The following is an 18622-nucleotide window of genomic DNA, read 5'->3' as shown; positions in this document are numbered from 1 at the left end:
AATGTGCGCCTGCAAGCCCCCAGGAAGCCAGATGTACTGAGCATCAAAAAGATGCAGCAGTGCCACATCCGTGGCTGCAATGCTCAGTCGGCCACAGACAAAAAGATCATGAATACTGATGTGTGTGTGATGTGCATTGACACCTTTAGTGTGACTGTACTGTTCAGAACTTTTGAAATATTTTTGAAATTCAGAGAAAATAAATCAACAAGGGGACTGAGGGTGCAATTTTAAAAATTCTTTAATTTATATCTTTAAAATTAAAAACATCTGAATTGCATTCTACCACCTCCAAAGGCACAGTCATACTTACAGCTGACCAAATTCATAAAACACTGCCACTGGACATCTTTTTTCCTATTTCTTTTGCTTTTGTACATAAGAAACCAAGCACTATAAAAATGACAAAACATTTTTTTTCTTACTGGGTAAAGAATGGCCATTCTATATGCTGTAGATCATTAAAAGACTGGAGTGATATGTACTCAGCTGTGGTAGCAGTAGAATCCTAGAAAGGATAACATGCTGGTTTGAAGCACGCAATGCTAGTTGAAGACGTGTGCATTGCAGATGTTAAAAGATAAAAAAAGATTAAGACAGGGAATGTAAAAAAAATGACTGTGTTAAAGAACACAGAGGTGCAAAACAAAACAAATCATTGGCAGATGTGGAAAAACAAGATGTAGTGAGATGAAAGTACAATGGAGGGAGATGAACGTCGGTGGAGGACTGTGCAGAAAGAGCCATCGGGTGTGTCTCACCTCTCACCAAGCTCTCTGAGCAGCACTGACACAAGTGCCCGTCAGGAGACTTTCACATGAAATCTGACATCTGTATCTTCCCACTGAAAACACATCAGCCAACTCCAGAGAAGATAACATTTCAGATATCTGTATCTGCATTTTAAAAGACAGTAGTCAGTATGTGCAAAGAGGCAGGGCCTTAGCCTATATGTGAAAAATTTCATCAGATGATAAGGATTGATAACTGAAGGTACACTCAACACACACACACACACACACACACACACACACACACACACGCACACACACCAATAAATGCACACGAAGGTTGCTTACAATGTGTGATAACACAGCACTGTACACTGCACAAAAGGTTCACTTAGTGACACAAGAAAATTCAAAATAGTGGATAAATATACAGTGTTTTGTATATATACTACTGTTCTTACTCAGGCACAGTCCTCTTGCAAACATATAAAGAGAATTAAGAACAAAACAAAACAATGAAATCTGGGATAAAAAAAGAGACAGGTTTGGCACAGAAATGGAAAAATGCATTGAAATAAGGCAAGAAAAATGATATGTCAAAGGATATGGAGGCCATAAAGGAATCAATGAAATGTAATGTAGCACTTAGAAGACAAATGTATGACACATACCTCTCTCATGGAACCAGATTTTCATTAAAAAAAAGAGGGAGGATTTTTTGCAGCAACTAACGGGAGCACCTTTTCCACAGCCACAGGTTTCTTTTTACAAATGTGTGTAGTAGCTGTGACAGGCACCCCAAAACCACAACACCTTTTCTTTACAAGCAAATCAGATCAAACAGGATATCTACACACTTTTTCCCAAATCAATATTCAAATGCCTCAGAAAATATCCACTGAAAAAAAAAAAAAAACAGTCAACACTTGGCATGACTTACAACCACACAACCAAACGCACACACATGCAACACACACTCACACATTACACACACACTATCACAAAAATCACATTCAGTCACACTCTAGAAGTAACAGCAGAGCAGTGTGACCCCAGCGCTGATAAAAGCATACAGAAACCACACAACAGGGGTTTGCAAAACACACCTGCACGAGATAAACACACCCCATAAATCCCAATGATCTGCTGTCTTCCGCGAGCGTCTCTCCTTCTGAGCCGTCCGCAGGCTTTGACAAGTAAGAAATGCCAGAAGGCCTGTTTTGTGCCCGTCTCCCCTCCCGCAGAAGTCTCCTTTAAACACAGATCACAGTATTTTCAAGACCACTTTGATACGGCAGTGACGGTTATGGAAGGACGACCCGAGGTGAGAAAAGCTTTTCAGCAAAGAGAGAGAGTGAGGGAGGCTGTGACGCAATGAGACATACCAATGCCAGGCCCTAGTTGATTTTTTTTTTTTTTTTACAGATCCGTATAACTTAGGGTAGCGCAGAGAAGTCAAAGTGCTCTGCATCTGTCTTTGCATTGGGAGAGTCAGGTCACCGGTGGAGCCACACCCTGTTGCCATGCCGGTAATTGTGTATTTAACCGTTTGTGCCAGGCAGAGTCTGTGCTTAGAGCAGTGTGGCACACAGGTGGGCATTTGTGCCATCCAGGCTGTAGTGGTGCTGCATGGCTGTGTGTTTGGACTGAGGATGAGTAGACATGTAGGCCAGTTAATATGCGTGTTAGACTGCAGCAGTTGTGTGCACACACTCACATTTACAAGATCTACATGTAATATCAAGTGTATAAATTAGTGTACTTTGTACATCTGTGTGTGTGTGTGTGTGTGTGTGTGGGTGGGTGGGTGCGGGTGTGTGAGTGTGTTTACTCATATAATCAACCATGTCTGCAAGTGTTAACCTGTTCAGTTGTCAGCTGAACTGGTGGTGAAGAGCACTCTCTGGTCAGTTCTGGCCAGCTTGGCGGGGGGCTCAAGAGACTCCTCCCCCAGCACCGGCCCGTCTGGGGGGAGGGACAGCTCTTGACCTTCCTCGTCGCTCTCCTCTTCCTCCTCCTCCTCCTCTTCTGCAACAACCATTAGGGGAAGGAAGTTAGTGACACAACAACGGTGGGACCAACCCTGCAGTTCACAGCAGTAGTTATAATGAGATGTGACAGTGCAGCTTTGTAACAGCGCACGGTTGGCACAGTGTGGTACAGGCAAGGCATCCAGTTACCTTTGTCAGGATCCAGTGGGTTTAAACTCCGCCCCAAACTGGCAAACTGGAGGGAACAGGACGTGTTAATAATGTAAATATAGTGAAAATTAGCATTTCATTTTGATTTGTGTGTGAGTGTATGTATGTGTACCTCTCCCATGACAGCGATGGGGGTCTCTCCCTTAGCCTGGGCCACTCTGTGCTCTATCAGGTAGTACATGTACTCATCATATAGCAGCCGGATGAGGTGAAAGGAGCCAAAACTGGCTGCACTGCGCAGGGTGAGGTCCCTGATCACCATGGAACTGAAAGTGAGAAGTAGGAGAGGGTGGGGGGTGACTAAATCATTGTGTAATACACAATGATCCAATACACAATGTGTATTGGATGGTTTCCAACCTGTACACGACTTTCAGGAAACAGGTCTTTGTAGTTCACTGTGACAAAGTTGAGGGGGCTCTGTCCTGGGATGCCCCCTCGACTCAGTGGAGGTGGTAGGTGAGAGGAGGATGATGGCTAAGCTGTCATCCATGATTGTGAACGACTCCCATCCCCTGCAGGACACTTTAACTACACTGGAGAGCTCCTTCAGTGACAGACTGCTTTACCCCAAGTGTGTGAAGGAACGCTATCGCAGGTCCTTTCTTCCTGCAGCCGTCAGACTCTATAACAACCAGTGCTCCCAGTAGACCACACACTCTCCAGGACTGCACTGACTGCACTAGAATGCACATTCTCAGCACCTTAACTTCAGTTTCATTTTACCTTATCCAGAGATCACATTATAAGACATTGTATGATTATGTCATTTAGCAGACACTTACAGTAAGGACAATACAGTTGATAAGAGCTTAACTGCTGATTCTTTAACGATTCCTTAACAGTAGCAACAGAAATTGAATGACTTGGGAAACTCCTTACATACCTCAGTGACAGTGTTTTATATCACTGATACAAAAAGGATTTGCCATTTATTCCCTCCCAATTGTGAAATTGTCACAATGTTCAAAATGTGAGAAAGATTTCACACACCTCCCTCTTTTTTGGTGCTGAGCCAAACTGTAAAAAGCAGGAACTTTCCTTTATGACTCAGATTGTCACAGTGTAAAACTAATAATGGAACTGCAAATAACATGCATGAACTTAATTTCTCCTCAGCACAAGATATATTAGTCAGGAACAGAATTTAGCTCAGTCAGTGGATCAGCGAGTCATTTCATATGTTCGAGGTCATGGCATGCTCACATTCACAACAACCAACAAAGAAATCTATCAAAAATTCTGTCCGTTTCCCATAGATTTGTGCGGCACCCATAGTTCATCTATTAAGTCACTACTCTTCAGAAGGTTAAAAGTTAAAAGAGTTAAAAGAGTTGGCCCTTTCATTCCCATTCGTGTAACTTTCCACAGACAACTGAGCCTCTAACTGTTGTCCACTCTCACCTGTAGAAGGACCACTTGAGCAAGAAGAGCTTAGCAGCTTTAGGGAAGGCAGGGCTTTGTTGGTAGGGTTTTAGGACCTGGGAGACCACACCATCCAGCCAGGCAGCCCACTGCTCCAGGGAGTTCTGCTGCTGGAGGGTCAGCTTGAAGTCCTGCTCTAGCCGCTGGACCACACGGTCTTCACACCGGCACACCCACGAAGCCTGCTCCTGGAGGGAGGGGGTGGGCAGGGCATTAGTGAGAAGCCATCACATCTCACTGAAGTTGCTGAACGTGTGACAATATACTGGGGCAACAGGGCGACATAATATTTAGAGAGACTGTTTGTCAAGCCCCTGAGTCACAACGTATCTGCTCTGCTGAAGTGTCTGTAAGCAAGACGCTGAATCCCTACCAGATCCTGGGATCTCTAGCTGACCCTGCAATCTGCGCTTGCCCGCTAAGATTGGGCAAAGTGAGACAAGAATCCCATACAGGGATTAGTAAAGTATCTCATTACCTTATATGCATGTGTGCCAGTGTGAAGGAAGTACATTTTCAGAAGCAGCTAGAGGGTTGAGTCTATTTTCCCAGGTATTTTCCTCCTAGCAACTCTGACAATGTCAGACACCTCAACCTCCATGCTAGTGAATCTGGACCAACCTGGACGTTAGCAAAGTCGACCCGGTTGAGGTCAGAGAGCATCTGGTTGATCTGGGCTGTGTTCTGGAGGACGGCGCGGGCTGCCTGAGCGAGGTGGTTCAGACTGGTGTAGCGGCGCAGCGTCTGGGCGAATGCACTCGCTGACGTTACCTGACCGAGGACACGGAGAGGACAAGGTGGATATAAGAGTGCATGTGTGGAAAAATATAAATACTTTCACACACAGAATCATGCACAAACAGACTCACACAAATGCACACATGCAAGCACACAACTACATAAAACCTCCTGACTGTAACAGTGTCTAAAAAAAGTGTGGCACTATGACTGGGAAAGGTAAAGCTAATATATAAGGATTACCTTGATGCGGACCATCTCCTCAGGTATGTTCATCATGGCATTGGTCAGCCAGCTCTCCAGGCTCTTGGCAAAGTTGCGGATGGCTTGGGTTAAGGCACCTGGGGACACAAGGAGATACCAGCATCAGGACAACTCGAATATTATGGTGCTTATTTTAGCGTAAGTTGTCTTTGTCCTTTTTGTCCCCCAAGAGCTGAGGATCAAGAATACACTGAAGATTTAAGTCCAGCTTAGGAAGCACTTTGGTTTGCACAGGTTCTCTATTATGTACCAAACTGTCAAAGAACTTTCACAATCTGGCAATGCAATTTCCAATCTGGCCTTTGTTGTTTCAGTTGAAGGTTTCTGGTAGGTAACAGGTAACAAGGGCCAGATTACAGTGATATGTGAAATAATCAGTGATATTAACCACACTCCTCTTGACAATCTTAAGGATAAGTGTTGAACAGGTCCTAGGAAAACCCATAAACGGGGAGCAGTGGGCTGATGTTCTGGAGTGGGTACACAGACTGTTCCATGATCCAATTCAAAATCTTACACCGCATTCATTAGACAAATGCTAGACTTGCTAAAATATTCTTGGGCACAAGTGCCTTCTGTAATAGACCCTGCAGATCTGCTTCACATATTTTGTTCATGTCCTTGTCTAAATGAGTTTTGTAAAGCCATTTTCAATACTTATGGAGCGGTCTATTGCCTACCATCTGATCCAGACTCATTTAATGTCATCTTTGAAGTGCTGCCTGAGCATGCTGAAAATTTTTCTTCATTTTTAGTGAACTATTTAAGTGGAAGCATGCCTTTCACCTATCCCACAATAGGTGGGTCAAGGATAACCTACATTTTCTTAGGCTTGAGAAAATTAGGTTCTCCTTAAAGGGCTCTCATGAAAAATTTGAAAACACTTGATCCTTTCATAACGATCTAAAGATAAAAGCAATCTCCCCTGTACATGGCTGAATTTGTCATCTAGTAGTACACCTAGCAATCGTCTTCACTGGTGCAACTATGATCACTGCTACTGCAATTTTTCAGCACTGCGTTGCTGTTGTTGTTCCAGGATCAGTGTGAATAACTGTTGCATTTTAGCAATAGCTCTTATTTGAGCACTTATACCACAATGCACAAAAGTAAAGTAATTGCAAATGTTATTACTTTGGGGCTGTAGGTCACACTGGAAAAGAGCATCAACAAAATGGCTAAAATTTAAATGGAAAAAGGCCAAATGAAGAAAGATTTTGTAAATTTAAGTTTGGTGCCAGTTTCCAACTATGGCTCTACAGACAAATTCAGTTTTATGTAACACCATGTTGTTATTATGTGATACTTATTGTGTGTATTAGGGTTGAACAGTATACTGATTTAAATATAAATGCATATCATGCTCATTATGCAGCCTTACTGGGGATGGGCCTGAGGACATCAGGGATGAGGATCTCCACCAGGCCCTGGTACAGGCTGTTGTCACAGTCACGACTCCAACGCAGCACTGGCTCGTATTTACACAGCAACACCAGGCAGGACTTGGGCAGACGCTTCTCTGACTCGTCGTGGCTGGCAAAATGCAGGCATTTTTTTACAGTCAAAAGAAACACTCTTCTACCTTTTCTCCCTGGATCTTCTTAATGTTTACGCTGCATTATACATTTAGCAGATGTTCTTATTTACAGCAATTTAGAATGAGTGCTTTCATAACTTAATTTTTTAAAAGAATGCCTTATTTTTTGTCAACCATTCTTGAGACACAGATTTTTGTCCGAAATTTATATGCTAAAAGGCCAGATGAAGAAAACAATGTTTTTTGTATTACTTTGCTATTGGCGGGATTAGTTTTCAGGCTACTGACATAAAGACATAGCAACAAGAAACAATGATTTTTGAGAAGCATGGTATGCTGTGATATTTCGGTATGTACATTTTCATTTTTGCACAGGATCAGTCCTAGTACAAAGCAAACATTTTCTTACCAATACATAGAAATAGAGTATGTTCATAACAAAAACTGATTTTTAAATATGCATACAGTGCATGTCCTGGTTACTCACACAGCCAGCGTGGCGTCTCCAGCCTGACTCTGGCTGAACCTCCAGAAGGTTTTCCACAGGGTTTCCACCAGAGTAAACTGTAGGTTAACCATCACATCCAGTATGGCCTGGCAGAAGACAAGGACAGACAGATGATCAAAAAAGTAAAAAGAAAAAAAAAATCAAGAGGGAAAGGGCATATTTGTAGTTGTTTTTTTTTTTTGTGTAAAATATACACTTTTCTGCTGTTCCTCATATAAACCTAATTTACTTTAAAATTTGACCAAATACCTTCATACAACCACAGCCTTAAGTTCCCTGAAATGAGTTTCACCTGACTGTATGCAATATATGTACTTAACAATTTTGCCTAACCTCAGACACAGCTAACTATATTTGATTCGTTTTTGAGTACAGCACTGCTACTGTATGAACCACAGAGAGCTAGACAGATATTTAGATCAAGAAAATCAAATCTATAGGCAAAGGTTGGCAAAAGGGATATAAATAACAAGTAACAACTAAGTACTATTTTCCACTAACTGAACAGTGTTCAGTTGCTATTTTTCTGGTGTTACAGTGTTTATTCTGAGAGAATGAGAGCATCAATGGCTCACAGCTTTAACAGATCAGAACAGTGATCTTAGCGAGCACACATGCCAGCCAAGTACTGATAATATGGAATTACCTTTGCTTAGCAACTTTCAACTTTCATTGAGAGGTTTTGATCATTTTTTTTTTAACTGGGGTAAGTTAAACTTTATTCCCAAGTTACCTAAGCATATTCTGTGCACTTACTCATCTGATGCTTCTGATGGACAAATACTAAATACAAATACAAATACTAACAATCACAACTGTTGACAAGAAGTCAAATATGACTGGCGTGGTTGTTTAAGGGTGTTTTCACACATACTGGTGTGCACCAATATGTGTCATGTTTCCATGACTACTGACTGGAAAAAGAAAGCGCTGAAAAGTAATAGAAGTTAACTTGAACAATGGAGACACATCAAGTGCATTTCATTCTAGATTGTTTGTATTTATCACTCTCAGCAAATGTTAAAGTTTGGAAATGAATCGTGGCTGCAGCTTGAAAAAAATATGTTGATGCACTGGAGACACCAAAGTCAAATATCAGCACAATTCAGGAGGAGGCCAGATTAGTCCTCCTGAACAATGAAGTCTTCATTAGACACAGATACTGACAAACAACTGGGTACGTTATGCCTTTTAGCTCCAACTTGTGGAGTACACCAGGCAGTTGGGGTGGATCCAGTTCTGGCCGTGTTCACATCACAAACAGAGCGCAACAGAGTTCGACTGTAGCCGAGACCACCTCTTTAGGGCATTCTCAGTATGGCCGTTTTGGTGCACACCTGAGTGTGATTGTTGTGTTCACACTGGCCCAAACAAACCGCACTCGGGCCCAGAGTTCAACTGGGCCAACCTAAACACTGCCTGTGTGAAAACACCCTCAATTTCAGGATAACCAAGCACCGAGACAACTGCTTACATCCCTTGTTGCTAGCCAGCTAAATTAAGTAGTATACCTTTCAGTCAGTCAGTTACCTCACAGTGCTCTCTGTAAAGCAGCTGAAAGCTCTTGATGTGCTCCAGCTCAATGCCCTCTGGCAGAGCCTTCCCCTGGAGATCAATGTCTGGGAACTCTGGGAGGGCTCGAGATGCATCTAAAGTCAGAGCACAGGAACACTGTTTACTCACAAATGATGTGCATTAAAATCACAGCATGTGCAGTAATTACTCTGAAAAACTGAAAAACATTGTATTATGTGTATAACTCCTCATAATACCTACCATAACAAATAAGAGTTGGCTATATCTGGTCAATGGCAGCCATTCCATAAAGGCAATTATATGTCTATGACTCTGTGATGTTTTGTTTAAATTCTACCTATGTGTGCCATACAAGCGCATTCATAACCTGTAGGTATGCGTCCACTGTAAAATGGTGATCTAAAGCTAAAAACTCACCCAGGAATTGCTGGTACTGCTGAACCTGGGTGCTGATGTCCACAAGACCAGCCCCCTGCTGCTGTTGCTGCTGCTGTCCGCCTCCTGATGCTGTGCCATTGGTCATTCCTTCCACTTTATGAACTGGCTTCAACCTGATAGGAGCAGGGACAAAGTATATTCAACATTCAGGTCCGCACAGTGGGGAACAATCAATCAAGTTTCTTGAAAACAACTGTGGGTGAAGCAGCACCACTGGTCTTGTAGGTAGAATACTGGTGCCAGATTGGGGACTGGCTATTTACTTCATCAAATCATGAAATTAAGTGTAATATGTACAACATGTATATACGTCACATTTCTGCCAATCCAGTTCTAATTAGAAAATCGAGGGATTTCGATTATAGGTTGTGAAATCTTTAGTACCCCTGCATAATTTGCAAAATGCTTTGTTGCAATGTACAATGTGAGTAAATTTTAGTAAATGGGCCAAAAATTCTAAATTACTGGTGTTCCCTTTTCCCTTCACTTCACAACATACAGGTTGGGTAGGATGTGACTGGTTATTAAATTATGATATGTGATATTATTATCACTATTATCAACTATTATTAAAATCACATTTCATAATGATATAGCCAATAAAATCAAATTTTTACCTTTTTTCTTATCCATTACTTTTACTGATATTTAACAATATAAGTGGATCTTTTGACAAAATGCGATATACAGGGGTCATCTATGAAAGAGACCTTGGTCTCAGTATGATTCCCTGTTTAAATAAAGGTTACATTAAAAAAATGTCTATGATGGCTATTCAGTTGTTTTCCATACAATGTTAATAATTGGGCCACCCCTGCAGACAGTGAATTCTTCTATTCATTTTGGGTGGGGTGATGCATGAAACTAGCAGTTCCTGCAGAAGTACATTGCAAACAATCATGATTTAATGTTGCCAACTGTTTTAGTAAACTACAATTACCACAGTTCATTCCACTCATGTATCCTCATGTATGACAAAAGATTGAGCCATGAAACAGTACGCGGAGATATGTAGCCTCTGTAATAACAGTATAACAGTCAGCTAATATTGGAATGCCAAAATACTAGACTGAGAGACTTAAGAGCCAGTGAGTCAAGAGCCAAATGTGAGTTACTGGGCTTGCTAAATGAAATGTAACAATTTTAGTGTGTGAACCCAAGGTGCTATGCCTTTTGTGTTTTGTGCTAGTCCCCCATTGCGAGTGCTTCCAGAAGGTTGCCTTGCTTTTTGGGAAAAGCAACACTCAGAAAAAAAAAATGAATGTGAAAAAGAAAGTCAGAGTGAACAGGCATAGTGTGACACATGGCAAAAGGATGAGGGAGAAGTACAGTAATGTCTTTCACTACCTGGAAGAACAGAGGCTTCAAGATAACATGAGGTGAGAGACAGAGAGCAAAGTAGTCAGCAACAGAGACATACTAACTTAGAGGAAATGGAGTCAGATGAAAGAACTGTGGAAACAGACTGACGGGGGAAAAGTTCCAGTGTTCTAATGATAGACAAGAGGTGTGTGTGTGTGTGTACCTCTGTTTCTGTGAGAAGGGCTGCTGCCTCATGGCCAGGTGCTGCTGGTCCTCCATCAGACGAATGAGAGAAGAGCTGGCCTTGATCCTCAGCCCATAGTAGTGGTATTTAGAGTTACCTCTGTAGGGAACAGAGAAAAGGGAATCTAACTCTGACTCATATGTATATATATATACCACAGCAGCCACAAAATAAACAGAGATAGATAGACAGATGAATAGATGGATGCACCCCCCTCACCTTCCAAGTAAATTACCAACCTGTGGGAAACATTGGTCTACCACCATCTCAACACACATTCCATCATGTTCCCTGTTACTGTGTCTTACCGAGTGCCCAGGCGTCGTGTGCGTAGCCCCATGAAGACAGATCTGATGAGTTTTCCAAAGGAGGCAGCATTGACAGGCTCTAGTTTCTGCTCCTGGCAGTGCAGCAGGTAATGACAGTAAAGGGTGGAGCGTGGCAAACTCACTCCTTCAGCTGTCTCATAGTTGTCCAGCAACCACTGTACCTGACACACAGGTAGTGAACAAGACAGAGGCTGGAGCAGTTAGCAAAGCCTGTAGTCGCTAGTAGGTAAACAAACCTCAGTATGTTCAAGTGCACACATCAACTGCATTCACTTGCAAGCAATCACACACACACACACACACACACACACACACAGGCGCGCGCACACACACACACACACACACACACACACACATTTTCACTTAAATATACGTGCACATACACTATTTTGCAGTTCACGTAAATGGACATACAAGCACAAAGTCACGAACAAACAAGCACATTCACATTTATAGTTTGTTGCTCATTCAAAAATGAAAACACAAATACATTTGTTTGCGTGCCGTGGCATACAACTTTGGTATGCAATGAATTAATGACCTGGAATATTGATGGGATGTTTGCCAAACAAAAATTGGTTACCATTGTCATGTGGGGCTCAATATGATGCATTTGGAATGAAAAATACAGTGTTGTGGCATTTCAGGCAAAATTAAAAATGCCCCCAATCACATGCACTGTAATGACATGAAACATGATGAGGTCATGGTTTTGTTGTCTGACGGAAATCACATTTAAAAATACTGTGTTACAACAGTTTTAAGGGTCACTGTAAGAATAAAATTTATTTTATTAAAATAAATATTTATTAAAATAAAATTTATTTTATTAAAATAAATATTTTATTAAAATAAAATTTATTTTATTAAGCTAACCCTTTCAGGCCCTGATAAGAATCACCAAGGTTTTTAATTGTGTTTCCCACAAGACCAACCTCAGGCATGACGTCATCAATGTGTGCCACCAGAGGGGTTGTGTGGATGAGAACAAAACGAGAAGAGATTCCTGCGCTTGGCGCCTCTGCATACCTTCTTGTCTGCCGACGGCACGCTACTCTCCTCGCCCTCTGTAATACTCACAGTGGCTGGGGAGGCACGGGCGGTGTGTGAGTAGCTCTGACTGTTGCCACCTGCCCCTCCGCTGTTGCTTCCCAGCATGTACCCCCCCTGGATCACATAGCTGCCTGCTGCACCACCGTTGGTGCCCGCCCCATCCCCTGCCCCGTTGGTGGTGCCCCCCGTTGTCACCACTGTGGCCCCTCCCCCTGCTGCACTTGTGGGCTGGGCCACAAACATGGACACGCCCCCTGTTGTGCCAGTAGTCACAGAGACGGTGAGGGGTGTGCCAGGGGTGGAGGCCTGTGAGCCTGAGGTGGGTGGAGCTTCATAGTACTGTGCAGCTGTAGTCTGGGTGTACAATGGTGTGTCTGTGTATGGAAAGTTGCTGGAACGACTGGATGGGAAACGGGGAGGAAGGAAACATGGAGATATCAAACTCTTAGAAAAAAATGTTGTCTGTGTGTGTTTGAATGTATATATAAGTAATTGATGGCTACAGTTGTATTCTTACATGGTACTGGCAGTGTAATTGGTGTCTCCTCCTTCCACATACTGCACTTGATTGGTGTACACATGTTGCACTGGCACCTGTGTCAGCTGCTGCTGTACCTGATGAACACACACATGCACACAACTGAATGAAACCAATGAAACTCCATTTGCCCAATTAACCCACATGAACCACTATGCCACCTACAAATCCTTAGCCTATTCAGGCAAGCTTCCTTACCATTTACAACAAAGATTCTCTCTCCCTATACTCTATAACAGCAGTCTAACTTGTGCTCCTGACCTACTTGAGGAGGTGTAGCGGTGGCCATTGATGATGACTGACTGCTGCCCAAGGTAGCAGCTTCAATCTCTGTCTTTGCACCAACAGAGAGCAGATATATTGAGAGGAAATATGGTGGGACATCTGAGGCGAGCATGTGGGGCACACAGGGAAGGGCTGTCCATACTGTAGTCTGCTGATGTGCAGGCCAGGTACCCTGTATGTCTGATCTCCTGCTGCTGCTGAAACTCCTCTAGCTTTCTGTTTCTGCCTGACACCGACAACCTGGCACTAGGGGAGAGCTGGAAGCCCGCAGCGGTGAGGTTCAGCCATAGAGGTTGTGAGCTGATTACTACTGACATGCTGCTAAGTGATAAAGTTAGCAAATTTTTGATGTGGCAGCTGTCAAACGTGATGCCTTTTGTGGCAGCAATTGTGATAATGTGTGTGTGTGTGTGTGTGAGTATGTGGGAAGATGCTGCCTGACCGCAACTGAAATATTAGCAGTGATAAACTATGTGTTTGTTTTTTTTACTTTCATTTAACAAATTCAAACATACACATGAACATATAAACACAAACACATACATATCTGTTTTCACACATCCATATTTCTATCTCCAAAACTATTAACATTTGATTTACCTCCTGGCTGATATGGACAGGTTGTAGGCTGGTGACACTAAGCTGGGTGCCTGGCTCAGTTTTGGCTATCTGAGCAGTGGCCTGCACCACGGACCTCTGGTGACATGAAAATCAACAAAACACAAGGCAGACTGAAGCATAAGTTTTGGTGCATTAACAATTGTAGGGGGAAAAATTTCCTGGTGTGCATATGGTTTACCTGCTGAGCCGTCTGCACCTGCTGAACCACTTGTGTGGGAACTCCGGTCTGTACAACAGCCGGAGGTGGACTGGAGTCTGATACACTGTCACTAGAATGGAGGGAGCCCTCTGAAGGATAGACAATGAGTGATTACAGTACTGTTACTAGTCACATATGTCATTTACCTTATAGACTTACTGATAAGCAGACTACCGCTTATTCAGTGCACTATTCCTCTTTCACGTACTCTGTATGAGTCATTGCATTTACAGTTCCTTATTATCAAACCATGAACAGGAAATGGTGAACAGAAACACCTCTTCATTCATACAACTGTTTGTTTTGTTTTTTTGAACACATGAAATTGTCATTATCTATCTGAACAATCTTAGCTAGCCCATAACACACAGTCCAGTTGAATACTGTTCCACTGCTAATGGATGACTTAAGTATCTCAATTTATTACCCTTTATGAACAGTGATTTATGGCAATGATTGTAAATTTGTTATCGACAGATCTGACAGTTTTGAACCAAAATATAAGTGAAATATTAAATACTAGTAATTTTGTGTATAATATAAACAACTGTAATTTAACAGAAATGAACTTCACAACTCAGTCCTTTTGGGGAGGTTCAGTAGCAGAAAATGTGAGAAGTAACCCTAATGTTGAACTGATGGAGTCATGTGTAGTAGCTGTTTGTTGATGTGGAAAGCCATGAATGGCCAAAAACAGTCTCATTTGGTTGAAATTGTCATGAAGGCTTTCAAAAAAAGGTAGGGCAGCAATAAACAGAAATCATATCTTATATGATTTGTAACAGCTCTAAAACACCACAGCGTATGACCCCAAGCAATAACCAAATGTTAACTGGTTATTAGGCCTAGGTATCATTTTTCGATTTTTTTGATATATGTATATGTACTAATACCAATATCTTGAATATGAAGCCAGCACCAAAAAGCAAACTCTTCCTTTAGTGTAAACTTTAATAGGGATTAAACATTTTGCATTTGCCTGTCAGTAGTACTGACATGACTCGGTCCGTCTCAGAAAAGCTCCAACAATTGGTATCCAATCATGGGACAACTACCACTACATGGTAGTTGTCCCAACCACCTAGTGAGTGTGTTTATGTAAAACTAGTCTATGGAAAACCCTTGTTTTCAAAAACCCATTTCATCAGGTCAGAATAAAGAGTATCTGATGAAGTTCCTGAATTCACATGGAGCAAAACAATAATCGAAAGTCTATTTTAATCCCATTGATTTAAAATGGTATTCAATGCTTAGCTCTTACCTGTGACAGTAACTACAATGTACTGAGGTGTGCTTTGAGCATTCCCAGCCTGTGTGGGGGAGCCCTGGATCTCTGCAGTCACATACTGTGTCGGAGCTGGTTGGGCTGGTGCTGTGGGCTGGGTTTGGCTACCTGCTGCAGGCTTCTGTGCAGCCACAGATGTGGCTTGCTCAGCAGGAGTGGTTTGGCCTGTGGGTGTGACAGCAGTGGGCGTGGCCACAGTGGTCTGAATCTCAGCCAGAAACTGAGGGGCGGTGGCTGGGGTGGTGCTGACAACAGCTTGGCCAGCTGTGACACTAACACCGGCCCCCTGGGGTTGTGTTGTCGGCTGAATCTCACCTACGTAGCCTGAGGTGGCCATCACAAGAACTGGGAATCACCACTGATGACAGGAAAAAGAAGTATGTGACAAGTTAAACATACAAAATGTCACCCGTGTGATGCAGAGAGTTTTACCAGCTACACAAAAACATATTTAACTGAAAATATCAAAACTATCAAAGTGTGTTTACTTTGATAGTTTGATCACTTGGGTCCCTGGACATCAGTGATTTTTATTGCCTTGTCTCTTTTAGTGTTACGTTATATAATACGTCTATATGTTTGTATGTTTGTTTTACTCAAAATTGCTCCTTGGGGATAAATAAAGGTCTTTGAATTTAACTGAATTAAGTGCATCACTTTGTATCACTTTGCTGAGCTCATGATAAACTTATTTAATTTGACTTGCCTGGACAGGTTAACAATTTATATCCTGGAGACAAGATGAATAATTCTTCTCCCTCATATAAACAGTCTACCAGCTCGTCAAAGTGCTTTACAAAATATGGCTCACATTGATTCACAAAGTGACAGCCACATTCACACCCTGACGGCGGAGGCTGCCATGCAAGGTGCCAACCTGCTCATCAGGAGCGGTCTGTGGCTCAGTGTCTTGCTCGGCAACACTTTGACTTGTACTCTGGGGATAAAACCAGGAATCCTCCTATTCTGCTATAACTAGACAGCAGCTCTGCATGCTGAGCCACGCTACTCATATAAATAGTGTGGGCCCAAATTAATTCACAAAGGGACTGTATCTGACAGCACTCCTCAAAGTAACCTGTTCTTGGAGTTAGTGCTAGTGAGGCGATGTGGGGGAGGAGCACTAACGGGAAAAAGCTTTCGGTGTCCCATTACCTGTAATGTGATCACATGGCCTATTTGCTTTCACTCATATACAGCCTGTAACTGAGGTTGGGAAAACCCCTTAACCACATTATAAAACCTGTAGCATTTTTAAAGCCCTCAAATTCTGTTGTTTTACCCTCATGTAATATATGACAAAGGGAAGCTTTAATTAGTCAAAACTAAGGCCAGCAGTCGTTTACTAAGACACCCTCAATAATATAGACTTGACACCCTTGACAAACATTCCTCTTTGTCTCTAACACACACTCTCTCACTCACTTCGTACCCGAGACAGAGGATCAGGTGTCTCTCTATATTATGACCGATATCTAAACGAATAAAATGAGTCAATTGGCAACAATGAACATTACAGAGCTGTAAAACTACTCGTTTAACAACATAGTTCTAGACTGGATTCAGAAAAGAGGCACCTGTAAAAACGCACTTCCCTGCCACGCCCCTTCCATTTTAAGTGTCTGCCACCTGACGTTTGTGCTGTCGTGGCTTTCTCCACTTTCCATTATTCGACGGCAGTACCTGTCTGTGATGCCAGGCCGGCTCCGCCCCTGCCTCAACGTTAGCAACAAAGTAACACTGACGAAAAGAAAGCCAAAACTGCACTTTGAACTTGCCTAGCACTGCATGTGCCCTTCCTTTTCATGGGTACTTAACATTAACACATTCAGCAGTGGGGCTTTACAATGCGCTAACGTTAGCTTCCATAAAAGCACACACCATGTAAAAATCATTTTTAAATGATGCAGCGTGTCCGTTGCCGGTCCGAGTAACATTAGCTCGTCCCTTAGCTATGAGCAGTAACGTTTACAAACCTGTCGTGACAACACTGATGCTAGCCAGCTAGCAAGTCAACGCTGGTAGCAAGCTAACTGGTCTCTACAACAACCGCCATTTTGTACCCATTGCATTTGACATCGCCATAACAACGGCCTGCTTGGACATGCATCTGTGGCTGCGTCGTCAGGGAAAGCATACTCCAATGATACGTCTATGAGTAACTAACACCAGCTAGTACTCCGTGCAAGAAATAAGACTTGAATGATTTTCGGCGTGAGAAGCTAGCAGGCTAACGTAAGCTAACACTAGAAGCCAGGTTGCAGTTAACGTTATGGCTACTGAAACAACAAGGAAAAAAACAGCACAAATATCTTTTGAACCGCTGCTGGACAGAAAACATGTGCAATATGTTTAGAGATTTTACCTCTGTTTTCGAGTGAATTTCCCACCGCTAAAATTCTTTTTTTAAATATCTTTTTCTTTTTTCCACACGGATTCAGTTGTTGTTGTTGATTCTCGTTGCTGGGTTCTTGTCGCCAGGGCTACCGTGGCTATGGCGCTTCGTCCTCACCAGGGCAACTGTTGCTACCCACCCGTTCCCTTCCCTCCCCCTTCATTGTTCTGATTGGCTGAGCTGTCCCGAATCGTCTTAAAGTCATAGGACCCTCAAATTTGTCAGTACAAAGACTTCCACGCCCATTTGTAGAGACTCCCCGTCTATCACAGAGATGATTTTTACATAAAAGGCTGATACCATGCGAGGAAAAGTAATTGGCTTACCCCAGTGCTTATCAAAATTCTGCAGTCAGTACTGAATGTAATGTTTTATTGATAAGACAGTGGCTAGTACAATTCTGCTTGCTCCATATGTCACACCTTTAATAATAATAGGCTAATAATAATAGTGTCTACACATTATAAGCCAATGCACTGAATGATACTGAGCGCATCATGTGAAAGGCTAAAATGTAGTCATGGATCTTATGGTTCCTGCATGTGGACTCACCCTTGAAAAAAAAAAATCAATCTTTTTGGTAATTCATGTTTAGGTTTAACTGAATGTTTACCTCATTTGTTCAATAGGGAGGGCAATTATAAACCCACAGACACAGTTAAACACAGTGTGATACATACAGAAAGGATGGAGCCATGCAAGTTGATGCAATTTCCTCAGTGTCCACATGTGTTGTTACCATTTCTGTCCTAATATTGTGCTACAGGCACCATGGAATAATTTGTAAGACACAAAATGGTGCCATCTTTATGTAAATTGTCCCTAAACAACACATTTACAAATAGTGCAGTCCATACTGCTCTGCCATCACACTCTTTGACGTCCCCAGTTCACCCCTGTGACACTTTTTAAATGAATGCCAGGGTGGACACCCCCCTAAAATGCCATGCTTTTTGGTTGTTATCATCGCATTAATTGCAAATTCATCATCCC

At 42.4% G+C, this 18622-nt stretch overlaps 1 protein-coding gene across 3 annotated transcripts; it reads right to left on the bottom strand.

Moving 5' to 3' along the window:
• Positions 1–225: 225 nt before the first annotated feature.
• On the bottom strand, positions 226–17857 carry rfx1a (regulatory factor X, 1a (influences HLA class II expression)). 3 transcript variants are annotated; one of them, XM_030057163.1, is made up of 18 exons: positions 17600–17857; positions 15211–15592; positions 13929–14038; positions 13730–13825; positions 12824–12921; positions 12283–12706; positions 11233–11414; positions 10904–11023; positions 9358–9491; positions 8935–9053; positions 7384–7490; positions 6741–6892; positions 5339–5436; positions 4979–5128; positions 4337–4545; positions 3045–3198; positions 2912–2957; positions 226–2759 (listed from the first exon to the last, which is right to left on the bottom strand). In XM_030057163.1, exons 2-18 carry the CDS (start codon positions 15569–15571, stop codon positions 2599–2601), a joined length of 2721 nt encoding a protein of 906 aa, XP_029913023.1. In that variant the 5' UTR covers positions 15572–15592; positions 17600–17857; the 3' UTR covers positions 226–2598. The 3 variants fall into 3 exon arrangements, with proteins under 3 accessions (XP_029913023.1, XP_029913024.1, XP_029913025.1); XM_030057164.1 differs by having other exon boundaries at positions 12334–12706; positions 17600–17856; XM_030057165.1 differs by having other exon boundaries at positions 11233–11408; positions 12334–12706; positions 17600–17856.
• Positions 17858–18622: the final 765 nt, after the last annotated feature.

Source organism: Myripristis murdjan, chromosome 8 (assembly GCF_902150065.1).
Source record: "Myripristis murdjan chromosome 8, fMyrMur1.1, whole genome shotgun sequence".
NCBI lineage: Eukaryota > Metazoa > Chordata > Actinopteri > Holocentriformes > Holocentridae > Myripristis > Myripristis murdjan.
This window is presented reverse-complemented; position numbering and strand designations above follow the sequence as displayed.

Bases quoted from the DNA above. Each gene is read 5' to 3' on its own strand.
- rfx1a (XM_030057163.1), bottom strand. From the start codon at position 15,571: ATGGCCACCTCAGGCTACGTAGGTGAGATTCAGCCGACAACACAACCC. The intron at 9,054-9,357 runs GTGAGTTTTTAG...CTCTGACTTTAG, and splicing joins GCAGTACCAGCAATTCCTGG to ATGCATCTCGAGCCCTCCCA. The intron at 2,958-3,044 runs GTACACATACAT...TGTTCCCTCCAG, and splicing joins CCATCGCTGTCATGGGAGAG to TTTGCCAGTTTGGGGCGGAG.